The sequence below is a fragment of the Corapipo altera genome, unplaced genomic scaffold, assembly GCF_003945725.1.
Source record: "Corapipo altera isolate COAL_440 unplaced genomic scaffold, ASM394572v1 1, whole genome shotgun sequence".
NCBI lineage: Eukaryota > Metazoa > Chordata > Aves > Passeriformes > Pipridae > Corapipo > Corapipo altera.
Genome location: NW_020884873.1, coordinates 14019561 through 14033011, shown reverse-complemented (window position 1 = coordinate 14033011; position 13451 = coordinate 14019561). Strand labels below are relative to the sequence as shown.

The window sequence follows — 13451 nt, the reverse complement described above, 5'->3', positions numbered from 1 at the left end:
CTGCCGTGGCTCTTTGTAGCATGAGCAGAAATACATGCTTGGAAACTTTCCCAGCCTAAAGGCAGCAGCACACGGTCCTTTCTAAGAGAGCGTACCAATGCAACCACTCCAGTGGGCCAGGAGTGCTACTTGGCAGTTGATTTTTGTGTCTCCAGGAAACTCAGCAAGCCCTTGAGAGCAGCACTGAAGAGAAGTGGCTCCATGGCTCCGTGGATGTTTATTTTTGGTAAGGTACTTCTGAGCAATGCAAGTCATCTTCTTGGTCTCAGCCAGGGTGTTATGTGAGTTCAGGCTGAGCAGCCTGAGAAAGCAGAGTTTGCCTTGTGAGAGCACAGCTGATGAAGCTGGTTATCTAGGGATTCTGTCTGTCTACTCTGTATCATGTAGAGAGACAGTCCCAGACTTTGGAAGCTGAATAACAGTGGTTTTTTGGTTCTGTATTGGTGATTTTGTGTTTAGAAGAAGCATCATGTTTGCAGTGCATTTCACTTCTTCTTGCTCTGGTTCTTGCTACCTGTGAAACTTTTGTATTTGGTTTTTGAGAAACCCATTCCTTCTCCCTTTGAAACAGTTTACTAGAAAAAATCCTCAAGAAATAACTACTGAAGCACTGCCTTTATTTTAAGGGTGGGAGTGTTTCTATAGTGCCTCCTCCCCCAGAGCAAGTTACACAGGGTTTACAACAAGGACTAGCTTGTTCACGGACAGGAAGGGTGAGAGACAGTGGAATCTACCATTTGATTTCTCTTCTCCAAATGAAAGCACTTTCTCAGAACTGGAGACTGTAGCAATATTGCCAAGCCAGACATTAGTTTATCATCACTTTGTATTACAGCAAAGAGCTGCAGTTGTGGATTAGGATGAGGTGCTGCACAAGTGCATGACAAAATGCTCTAACAACTCAAATAGGCAAGTGCATGTTGAATGCACTTTAAAGTGACAAATGGCAATCCTTTCTATTTTCAGGGAGCTACTATGTCTCTGATGGTACAGTATAGCAATCAACTTCTCTCAGAGGCCTGGAGGAAGGAAACAGCACCCATGGGTTGTCTTCCGCCATAAAACCCTTGTGGTTCTTGACATGCAATATGCTCTGGTTTATTCCAAAGACCAAGTACTATAAAAATAATGTGAGTCCCACAGAATATGATCAGCTGCTTTCTGCATTAGCAGCAGTAAAAGAAAGGTACATTCTATTAAAAGCAAGGGAACTCACCCAGCTTTCTGCTAAAGTGGCAACATTTTGACAAATTTTCCATTCTTCTCCAAGACGCAGCTCTAGCACACTGCAAGGAAGCACACAGTGAATCACCATGTGGAGGATGTGCACAAGAGGAAAATACTGTCACTATAGCTGCCTTGTGCTCTTGGCTTTGACAGGTAGCCCTCAGAAGCATGCACATCAGTGAATGTACCTGTGCATCAGCACAGTAGGGAAAAGCTTGGCTTCTCTTCAGTCATTAATGGTACATTTCTCAGCTGGAAACCTCCACCTGGAGAATGAGGCTCCTTCTTGTGGGCTGGGAGTATCTGTGCCTTGGGAGACTTCCAAAAATGCATCCACAATTCACCTACTCATCTACAACAGCTGCCAGAAAATAAGAAGCTCACACATGAATAAACGTGCATGTATTAAACACACTGCAAAAGGGAGCAGGACCATGAGGAAGGGGGACAGCAGAACTCCATGCAGTGGCATACGGGCCAGCTCTGGCAGCCCGACCTCAGCCAGGAGGAAAACATCCCACGTCTGGCAACCTCCCCTCCCGACATGCTATTAAGTAAAATTGTGCTCTTAAGTAAAATTGTGCTCTTGCTGGATTGAATTTCTCAGCAGATCAAACAGGATTTAGTGCTGAGAATTGTTAACCCCCATCCTCTGTGAAAGTGCTCAGCTTTCTAGCCTAATGCCTCATGTTTAAACAGCTTATTGGGGAAGTGATCAAGCACAGCTAAGGCTCCTATTAACCACAAATGCTAAAAGCATCACTTCCTGGACTAGTCAGCATAACAAAGTTGTTCTTGTTGCATTTGCTAGATATCTTAGGTACATTTGTGAAGTAGCTCATGCCACTTTTCAAAGTCATTGGTGTGTTTTGTCCATATTTCGGTCCGTTCCAAGAGCTAACAGTGCTTCGTGCTGTCTTGCACAAAACACATGTAACCCTGTGTGCAGCAGTTCTACATGAGAGGATTGTGACATGCATATTTCACCAAAAAGTAAGTCACAGAGGACATGTTAAGATCACAAAATTGCGTTGTTTTTTCTCCCATTTACTTGACACCCAAATCTGCCTGAACATCCTGTCTCCAAAAATTTTAAGATGAAGAAAGAGAAAAACTGTGGTTAATACTGAATGGAATCCTCTTAATACATCTGAAATGGTTCTTTGTATAACAATAATGTCATGATTCAGGTCTAATTATGGACTGATTTGACAGGATTACTGTTTTATACTGTTCAGAGGAAATTATCAACCTTTTTTTAAATAAAACCAATTTTTACTCCTCATAATACAGGACAATACTGAGCTTTAAGTATGTCATTTGCCTAAATAAGATTGCTCAAATAATAACACTCTAATATTGATTTTTAGTAACATGGGAGTTCTTAAATCCTAATTTCTTTTTTCAAGGAATTCCTTTTCAAAAATATTCAACGAGTGTCATGAGTCATTTCATGCTTTCAGTAGGCTGAAGGTGATATGTTAAGGCTCCCACTAAGAGAAATATTTCTGTACCCAACTCATTTAAATATAATGGGAAGTTTTGGACTTCAAGCTTGAACTTAGGAATTTGCTGGTTAAATTGCAAAGTTTTGTCTATGTTTCCTGCTAAGAAGTCCCAGATCTTTTAACATAGTGGTAACGAGCAATAAGTTATTATGAATTAGCTTTTTTTACACAGTGGCGACCTTTTAAGATTTCACAAGTTCTGTGCAGCAATGCAGCTATAATTTTAAAAAAACCTAGGGGTAAAAATTCACGTTTTCGCAAATCTGGCTAAAAAACTCTTTTATTTTCATAATTTAGCCACATCTACCCAGTACTGAAGATTTCTGTTCCTATAATTATTGTCAAATTCTGCTTCTTGAGAAAGGGAAAGGGGAAAGAGGAGGTAAGCTTGTGGTAAATGGGTGTGTGTGTGTTGGTGCACATGTGCACACTTGAAAGCAGCCTGAAGAGTTTCTGTATTCCCTAGTATACAGGTACGGGGGTGAAAAGGAGGCAAGACTGTCAAAACTATTCAAGAAATTGCATTTATCACATCACTTTCCAGTCTGTTTTAGGTATATCACCATCCTGTCTGTCTGTATTTTTGTCCTGCATATGTAAAGCAGCTTGGGATCTAGCCCCCGTAATGAAAAGTGATACAGAAATGTAAAGGATTAGTATCATTACAAAAATAGACACAAGGAGTATGGAAAACATTCCCCACCAGGTTATAACTATGCTAATGCAAGTCAAATCTCAGACCTTAATTGCTTTACCAGAGTTCCTATAAATGCATAGAATTTAACCTCAGAATGTCCTGCCTAGTTTTTTAAAAAAACCAAACCAACCCTCAGATAGATTTCTCAAGGTTTGTGAGACAGAGTTCTTCTGCCTGAAAGTCCGCAGTCCTGCCCCAGTGTTGGTTCAAGTTAGACCAGTTCTCCTGCTCCTCAAGTTCAGGGAGAACAGAAGTGGGCTGGAAAAAAAAAATTGCCAAATCCTCAACAAAAACGATACCCCTTGAAAACAGCTCCAGGCCATACCATCTAAATTTAGCAATATGGAAATATTCCAGAAATGCATTATTTTGATAATACACAAAATAAAATTGCTGCCTCATTTTGTACTTAAAGCAGTACCCCACCTTCACTGCCTACCCTCCTGCCCTACCCCCCTGGCCCCAGCTCTTTGTGGCCAGAAGGAATGTGACCACAGTATAGCCTGGGTGGGGAACCAGACCTACAACAAAGTGTCTTTCCTGTTCTGACAGCTCATAGAAGCACAAAAAGCTGTGCCCAAAAGCAATGGTGCTGCACTAACTAGTGCTTCTTCTCTTGGATGAGGGAGGATGGCTTTGATTACCCCTTTTTGACGAGCAGGAGGTGGCACAGGAAGATGCTGGGAGGTCAGTATTGTGTGGGACTCCATAATTCCTTGAATAGAAAGAGTGGCCTGAATGGTTGTGTCTGCGATCGTTAAAGTGCTGGTGGCTTGCCAACCCAGGTCTCCTCGAAAACAGGCCTTCAGTTCCCTCAGAGAAAGAGAAGACTCACAAAAGATTTTTAAAACCCTTCTCCCTTCCTGCCCCAAAGCTTCCCTTTCTGTGTGTGTTCAAGCCAAGAAAATCCTCCCAGCCCTGTAGGGTGGGACCATCACAGACCTCATCATGAGGACTTCCTTTATCCAAAAAAAGCCTAACCCATACCACCATCAGAGCCCAATGCAAACCCCTTCTGGAGAGTCATTTCTTCCCTTGGTGTGATCCCATAACTAATAATGCCTTAGAGATGGTTTTACAGTAACTAGAGTGGGCTGGGTTTTATGGTTCTTCCCAGAAGGCAACAAAAGAAGTCTGTTCCCATGGCCTGACCTTGGACACAGAGGACACACCTGCGGTGCTGCAGAGCTGGCTCTCCATTTGGTGGCTACAGTAAGCCAAGTGATGACAACACCGAGAGCAAGGTGACCTTGCCCTGGGGAGGCACAGAGCTGATCACAGCAGTACTGTGTCCTGGGGATGGAGCAGAAACTTTTATGGAGCTCCTGGAAAAGTATCAGTGTATTTTGGGTTACCTTTTGACCCAACCCAAACCTGAAATTTACCTCTTGGTCCCTCACTGTCTGTATGTACAGTGTGAATACCCTTTTTATCTTTCTGCACCAGCCTGTGGTCCATTTAACCTTTAATTCCAACCTTGTTTTCTGAGGTGTCAAAGCACACATCCATCACAATTATCCGTCTTTAATATTCTGATAGTCTCCAGCCCTGGCCCAAGGCACTACTACAAATTAAATATAAACTACCAACCACTCCATCCCACAGGTGAACAGTGCATAAAGGTCTCTGGACCAGAGCAGATGTGGACAAAAGTTCCAGCAGCTTGCAGACCTTAGCATTTGTAGTGATTTTTCTCATCCCTATACCCTGGGCAGTCAAGAATTGTCCATCTCAAAATTCCTTATCGTGTGCAGCTGAGAATTGTTAAAGTGGGGAAAAGTGGTGAAGGAGTTGAGAGCTGGCTCCTCAAAGGAAAACCTCCCTTGTTTTTACCCCTGAAATAAAAAGGGCACAAATGCGTTTCTCCTCCCCCCAGTGTGTAGGGGCTGGGGGGGTCGGGGCATTCCAGCAGCTGCTGGCCAGTATCCTGGAAACTGTCTCCTTTTTCCCAGTCCCAGCCCCTTTTATGAAGGAGACAATGCGGACATACAGTGAGTGCCTTGTGCATCACTTGGGCCCCCAGGCGCTTTGACACAGGGATTTTGTACAGTGCCTAACCCCCTCCCCACCCTCCCTGAGGTGCCCCCACACCCAATCCAGGGGGCTTCAGCCTCGCCTTTTCCAGGATGATCCAGGAAGAAATTGCATGTCTTATTTTCCCAAGGGGCTTGAGAGAAATATGTGTAATGTGATACCAGGGAAATAATTCAGATAGTTCCAGAATTTACCCATGGATGTTTTTTAGTTTGTTTACCCAAATCTCTTCTTCATTATTTGTCTCCTTCTTTCGTACACCTGGTCCGTTGCCCATCTGTCCCCAAGGGTCCCATAGGACCTGCTCTTCTTCCTGCTCCAGATAGGAAGCCATCTCCATCCGAAGTGTGGCTTAGCTTTCTTTGCTTGTTATGTCTTGATCCAGAGGCACAAGCTCAGCCAGAGGATTTGAAGGAATTTGCCATTACAATATCCAGTGTCTTTCTTTGGCATGCTGTCAGTGATACTGAGCCCATTTTTGGGTTGAAGGTAAAAGCCAGCTCCCAGGTTTGTAGCTCAAGGCGTCTCTTGAACAGTGATACCCCAAAAAGTTCCTGGGTTCACTCATATCACAGGGGATTTGGGCTCAGGCATATTTGTTCATCTGAAGGATGGCTTCCTGGTTTCCAAGACATTCTACCAGCATTACAACATTTGCTAAGTCAGCTCCACTGAGGTCTCTCACAGGAAAATCTGAGCTGAATTTCGTTGATTTCTTCCTATCGTAGAAAATTGCTCCATACAGGAGCCATTTTGCAGGATAGTCCCATGAATTAAATGTGAAATACTAGCCTGTCTGCAAAGCTGCATAATGTGTCATAACTTCTGCTTCACCTAGATAATGGACCTGCAGGAACAGCTTTAAGCTTTGAATCATGGCACTCCTCCAGACCATTCCAATCATTTCAAATCCCTTGCCCGTCCTGGCTAATGCCTTCTCCATGATCAGGCCACTGTTCTGCACCTTTTCTTCCAGGGGCTGGAGTCTAGTGTCACCTGTACCTGAGGAAGAGCTCCTTGGGCTTGATAACTGAGCATCTTTTCCTATTCCTCACCTGTGCAGATCATTTTCCAACCTGACAAAAGTTGTGCAGCCCCCTGCTGTATCCCTGTTGCCTCCTTCACAGAAATCCAGAGGAAAACACCGAAGAAGTCCTCTGAAGCAGCTTGGATTTATTCCTTTGCACCAAGAGAGAAAAGCAGAGAAAAGAAAGAAGAAAGTTGTCTCCAGAAGAGACAACACAAGCTCTTCACAAATAGCTTCTTCCAGACCAGCAAGCTGGTCTAGTGGAAGATGTCCCTGCCCATGGCAGTGGGGTTGGAACTGGATGATCTTTAAGGTCCCTTCCAATGCAAACCATTCTATGATTCCATGATTTCTTTGCTGAGTATGTATATTGGCTGACAGGTTGAGTACTCATTGCACCTACCTTGGTTTTAAAGAAGAAAGAGGACAGGGCTGATGACACCAGTTATTATCATACAGAGAAGAAAGACAAGAGGATCTGTACTCTCCTAATAGAAGTAGCTTGTCAGATGGGGTCTTTTGTTGATGACCCTGGAAGCCCCTACTCCATGCAGGAAAGTTGCTTGTCTTGTGCTGTGAGTCCCCATGACACAGGAGCAGCACAGCAGTGCAGGCTTGCCCTGGCTACCATACCCACAGCCCACTGGCCCGGCTCTACCTCCCCTGGGCCCGGTGACATGTGAGGAGAGGGGACTTTGTGCCCCATGAGCACTGTCTCTCTGTGTTTGCAGTCCACCAGCATTAGCACAAAGGTGCAGGGGAGCGCACGGATTCAGGCAGCCCTTGCATGGGTACTGTGCAAGCTCTTGGTGATGCCAGAGGGATAATTCGAGTGTCTCACAGATGTGTTTGCAGTCTTGGTTCAGTGCTAGCATCCCTTGCTCAAATAGATGCTTTCTAAACACCTAAGGGCATGAATGTTATACATGGACTTTCTGTGAATTAGCCTTATGGAGGTAACTGGAGGTGAATAGAACATTTATTTTTTCCTTGCTGCTGTTAGGAATACACTTCATATCTAACAGAAGATTGTGCATATACTTCCTGCAGCCATGATCATTGAGGCAGCCTGGGGCTTGTTTTAAGAATATCTCTGGAAATTAAGCTTCTATTCTTTCCAGATTATTGTATAAGAGGTATTGGGATTCTTATGTCCCTGTAATCATGCCAGAGCTGAGGCAGAAAGCAGAACTTTTGTTTGTCTGATTGCTTTGCACCCAGAAAATATGTTCCTCTCCAGAGCATGCAGCTTCTTCATCAGAAAAAGAGAGGAGTTCAAGACAGGCTTTCTCCCTGCAAGCCAGGTCAGACCTTTTATGTTTATTATGATGCTTCTTTCCTCCCAGTCAGTGTGGCCACATCTAGATGGATTGCCTAGCACTCTAAATCCCACCCAGGAACTTCTCCTGAGCATGGCTCTGCAGCTTTTTTTCAGTCAAAACATGTTTACATGCTAATTTACCAACATCACAGCAATCGCACCAACCCATCTGCACTCTGCTTAGCCAAATTATAACTCTGTGTTCTGGCAGGCTGAACATTTGACATTCTTTAAAATAAAGGGGTGGCCAGCCAAGTGATGGTCAGTGCTGAAAGCTACCTGGGAGAGGCAATGGGTTTGTGTGGCCAGTACCTTGCCCAGTGTCCCAAGCTGGGGGGTGCCAGACAGCCCCCCTCCTGGGGCAATGAGCTGCTCCTCATCACTGGCTGTTGGCTGTGCTGGAGATGAGTTGGAACATTTCTGAGTCTTTCCAGGAAGGTTTTTAACTCGTCTTCTGGGCACCACTCCTTTGCTGCACTACAAGCAGCCTAAATAACTCTGCAGCAGTCAAGTCCCAAGCAGAGGTCTGGAAGAGACTTGCTCAGGTGGTTTGGAGGCAGCATCTACAAAAGTCTTGTACTGTCATAAGACTACCAGAAACTTCCACCTATCTTTCTCATGCACCCCCACCAGAGCAGTGTGGTCTTCCTTTTCTCAATCTCATGTCAACTGTAAGGACCAGAAGCCATTTCATGAATTGTGCAGAACTAAACGAAAGACAAACTCTGTTTTACAAGATACATATGATGCTTCCACAGCATCTGCAATGATTCCAGCTTGCTTAAAATTTCAGGGGCTCCAGGGTGATGCTAAGGCCATTTTTCATTTCAACACGGTCACCTCTACTTCCCAGGGGCTCCAAAACCCCAGGTGTGAATTGAAAGGATCACTCCATCCATTTCAGAGATGTTCCAGTAAAAAACATTTTATTCGTACCCTGGGCTGTGTCAAAATTATGGGCAGACCAAAATATTTGGCTGCAAATTACTTAGCACCTGTAGTCTCCAGAGACACTAGGAGCCGGTTAAGCCTCCTGGGGAAAGTGATACAAGGTCTTGGAATGAAAGTGATACATTGTGCTGTTAAAGGAAAGTTACCTCAGACATTGGATGAGACAGCCTGTGTGGAAAGAGGAATAAGATGGAGATGTCACACAGTGTCTAAGTTGAGGTCCCTTGCTCTGCTCCAATGACTCCTAACACTGGATGTGCCCGCAATGTGACTATCCATGAGCACAGCCAGTACTGTGGAGATGAGAAAGAGGATTTTTTTTAGCTGCATGAAGGCTCATTTCCTGGACCAGGCAGTGGAAGCCTCTTTGCTCCACCTGTACCAGGCTGAAGCCTGTGGTTAATCGCACTTCATTACAAGCTGAAGCAAAGAAGCACTAAGGAGTTTGTAACCAGCTGGTCGGCAAAGAGGAGAGGCCATAGAGGGAGGAAGTGTGTTTCATAAATGTGGGTAAGGAGTATATATTATGAGCATGCTGGGAATAAAAACCAGTGAATAGTGTGCCTCAAATTTCAGACCAGTTCCTGTGGGCCCTCTTAAAGCTTATTTCAGTTTTTAAGGAGTCACTGGTTACAGTAATATCCCCAATGTTTAGGAGTGAGGAATGTTGCCAGACCCTCTAGAGTCATGCATCCAGAAATTTAATGGAATTATTAAGTGCATTTAGAGTTCCTGTTTATTGTTAGAGGCGTGATGTCTTAGCTTGTCTGCTGAGTTGCTTTTTTTCATGCAACACTCATAAATTAAAAAAAAAAAAAAAAAAAGGAAAAAAGAGGAAAAGTGACCAGAGCTCCTTTTTATACTGGACAGGGTTGTCCAAGTCACTTGGTCTTGGTCACACCTGGCTGCTACATTGTCCCTCACTGACACTTATGCAGAAGTCTTATTGGCACATTATGCTGATGGATGGGCTGTCTGAGAAGAGAAGCCTTCAGATATCCCCCTTAGAATGAAGCGGAAAACTTTTGACAATTTTTATGCCTTTTTCTACTAAAATGAAAACTTTTTGTTTGGTTTTGAGCCAGAATGACAAAACAAAACAACTTCTTTATTTGCATTTCACATTTCTGGGGGAGGGAAGCATTCAGCTAGAAAATGATGTGTGTTTCAGCCATGGGGAAAATTGCCTTCCTACTGTCTCTTCTTTTTTTATTGGAACAAATAGACACAGTAAAAATGTGAGCCAGCTTTTTTTTTTTTTTTTTTGCTAATACTATAAAATAGGGAGCAAAGCCGGCTTCTCCTCATTTTCCTTTACTTCTTTATTCTATCCTGTCTTTGCCAACTGGAAACAGAACCAGGAGTTACTTTGTCTCTGGAAGCAGCTCTTGCAGGGATAAACTGTTTTCAGTGTTTTCCAAGTAGAAGAGCCTTTTGGAGCCTACATGGCTTTCTTAAAGTTTATAGGGGAGGAGGTCTGAGAAAATAAATTCATATTTTCTTCTGTCAAACTTGTTTGGTGAGAGAAAGAATTGGGGAGAAATATTTATAGGGGAAATTATATTAGCAATTTCCCCCATGACTAATCAATATAAGGGGCATTATACACAAATATGAATCCAAAAAGCCTAACCTGCCTGGTTTTTTCCTATGTTTTCTTCTCCAACACTACTGTCAGCCTTCTGCTCTCATGAACAACTGATGCTTCTGAAAGTGCTTTGTTGTCTGCATAGCATAGGGAGCTAGGAGCAGAAGTGGTGGGAAGTGTGTCCTTCTCACAAGAGTGTTCAACTCCAGAGCAAACACAGTTTCTCAGTTCAGGAGAAGAAATCCCTCATTAGTGACACTGCAGATGCAGTTACAATTTCTCTAAATCAGTAGCAGAAAGAAACAGAACTGAAAAGCAGCTCTGTAGCAAGAGAGCACAAGAATAGGCTTCACAAATACTTCAACACTGAAGACAAAGATCCTTGCTCAACATCAGAAGAAGCTTCTGATGCCATGCCATGTGTTGGTCTCCTTTAACAGAATAAAGACTGAGTATTAAATGAAATATAGCAAGGAATCATTGATTAGAGTTGTTCTCTGGAAAAGATTAAGAGAGCATTTGGATTTCAGTTTGAAAATAAAATGAAAAACTAACAAACCTTGAAGGAACTTTCCAATGTGGTTTTCATCTGGCTTGGCAGGTTTCTTCTGGAGAACAGAAAGCTGAAAGAAGATAGGAATTAGGGAAACATGCTGTGACCCAAATAGAAATTCTTCATCAAAAAGGGAAATGCAGAAGCAAAGCAGTATGTAATGAAAGCCAAAACTCTTATTTAACCATGTTTGTCTCTCTTGTTTCTTCTGTAGGGCCAAGTATTTCCAGGGGAAGAAGGTGAATGGAGAATTTGATATCCGAGTGGAACAGGTCTGTGACAACCAAATTTCCTTCTAAGAAATGTGTGCACAGGGCTGAGGTCTTAAGAGAGATAATCTGTGAATATTAATTCTCTTGAAGAAAGGAACTATTGAGGAATTTTAAGATATGTCCATTTTATAGAATTGTGGAAACTGTAAATGAAAATGTCTTATTGGGCCATCCTTAGCAAAATCCTTTGCCTTACCTTTGCAAAATCAGTTGCTGTTTCAACTTAAAATTACATTTGTTGTTCTGGGGATAGGATTATAATTTTTTTCCGTTGGAAGACTACCTCATAGCTCCATATATATTTGCCTGAAAAGGTGCAAAGCTGGTATGCCACAGTACATGCTGTTGCCAAAGTAGAAATTATTACTAATAATCATCTGTCGGCACCCAACTTGAGAGCAGGAGTAAGAAGAGAGAGATGTAGGGATGAGATGGTGATCCTGAAGGAATCATATGCTTGTTTTATACTAATTGGGGCTATAAAACTGCTAGGATGGATAAAGAAAGCTGGTGAATGTTGTTTGAATGACCTGATATTTTTTGTTTTTATAAAGCTGTTGATTCGGTATCAGGTGTGTACAGATTATTAATGCAGTGGTTTCAAAGACATTCTCAGGACTCATTGCCCTTGTATAGGTGTTTATTCTCTTGTCAAAGGTGTCCTGTCCAGTTGCCTCTAAACTGTTCATAAGCACATATGTTCTAATCAAATTGTGTCTGGGACAGAAAAGTTAGAAAGTCATTTTTTGCAACTATGATACTTCAAATACTTAATTTTTCTTTTTTTATTGATATCACACTTGTCAGTACTCGGTGGTATTAGCAAGAATAATTCTTTCTTGCACTTCCTTATCGAAGTCTTTATATTGCTGGCTGCCTTAGCAACTACCTGAAGACAATAGGAAAAATAAAAAATAAAAATATCATGCTTCTCACTTAAAAGCATAAAATCAAATAATTTAAGTTTGCCCTTCAAGCCTCTGATCCAACCCTCTCCATCATTCAAAGCACAATTAGCTTCAAAGGTGGACCTGATACTCTGCAAAATGACCTTTTAATTCTTTCCAAAACCTCCAGTCTCTTCCTTTTGCCTCATAGTCCTTCTCCTCAAATGTTATTGCACTTGAGGTCCTTGTAAAAGAACTCTCTTCAAATGGTGGATGAGTGCAGGATAGAAGGGGACTCTTGATCGCTGATGGGCTAAACCCAGTTGTGACCCTTTTCATTGTCACAAGGCAGCTTATTGCACTTCCCCAAGGACTCTTTCAGGGAGACTTTCCTGTCTACGTCTTGAAATCCTACGCATAGGCAGAATATCCATGTTTTAGAGGAGGCAACAATTTGCTCCAACAAAACCCCATAAGGCTGGTGTGATTCTGCTGGTGAGAACCATGGCCAGGCCCCCTGCAGCTTTCTTTAAATACCCAACACAGTGACTGCAGCTCTGCCCAAGGGAATGAAGCCTGCAGTGGGTAGCGAGTGACAGCTGAGGAACTGAGAACAAGGATGCTGGCTGTTTCCCCTTGTCCCCTCCCTGCCCCTCAGATCAGGCAGCTCAGCCTCCACTTAGTGGGCAGGGAACTGCTCTTGACTCCTCCAGACCTCAAAAGCAGAAAGGACGACCACTTTTCCCAGCTGGATCACTGTCTGTCAAGGGAAGCACAGAAGCTGCATTGTAATGGGCAGTCCTTGAATCTGACCTCAGGCCTCTCTGCTTATCATTGAGGCCAAGAAAGGGTCACTGCTTTCTTCAAGTTTGGGCTTTCTGTCCCCTTCTGATTTTGTCCATTCATCCTTGCTCAGTATTTTTTGATATTTAATTTTCATTCATTGCTCCTACCATGATTATCTGAAGCCTTCCTAACTTCTTCACTCTCTTCCTCAAGCACAGTCCAGGAACCTTAACTCTTGTGAAAACAGGTTCCCTGAGGCTGAATGCTGATCCTCTTTACCTGAAAAATTAATATTCTTCCACAGTCTTCTTATGGGAGAAAAAAAAAAAAAAGGCAGGGAATATCTGTGTGTTTACCAACCTGGTCCACACCTTTCTTTTTGAGTTCCCAGTCACCAGGCTTCCCTACTATAACTCCCCTATGAATGGCACACAGACAGTGCCATGATGCACAAACCCTAACCTTGCTCTTCAGTTCTGAAAAAACTCTGCATCAGATCAAGATTTGACTCTCAGGCACCTCCTGAATCATTTGGTCTGCTCAGTAACTTCATTTAGTTTTTCAGTTTTCCATTTGATCCTGTTTCAGATAACCACACAT

General features: G+C 43.0%; 1 protein-coding gene across 2 annotated transcripts in view; it reads left to right on the top strand.

Moving 5' to 3' along the window:
- Nucleotides 1–13451, top strand: part of SYN3 (synapsin III) — a 203526-nt gene that overhangs the window by 28005 nt on the left and 162070 nt on the right. For both annotated transcript variants that reach the window (XM_027657222.1, XM_027657231.1), the window contains exon 4: nt 11121–11178. In XM_027657222.1, coding sequence (XP_027513023.1) covers nt 11121–11178 — 58 coding nt within the window. The remainder of the gene's footprint in view (nt 1–11120; nt 11179–13451) is intronic.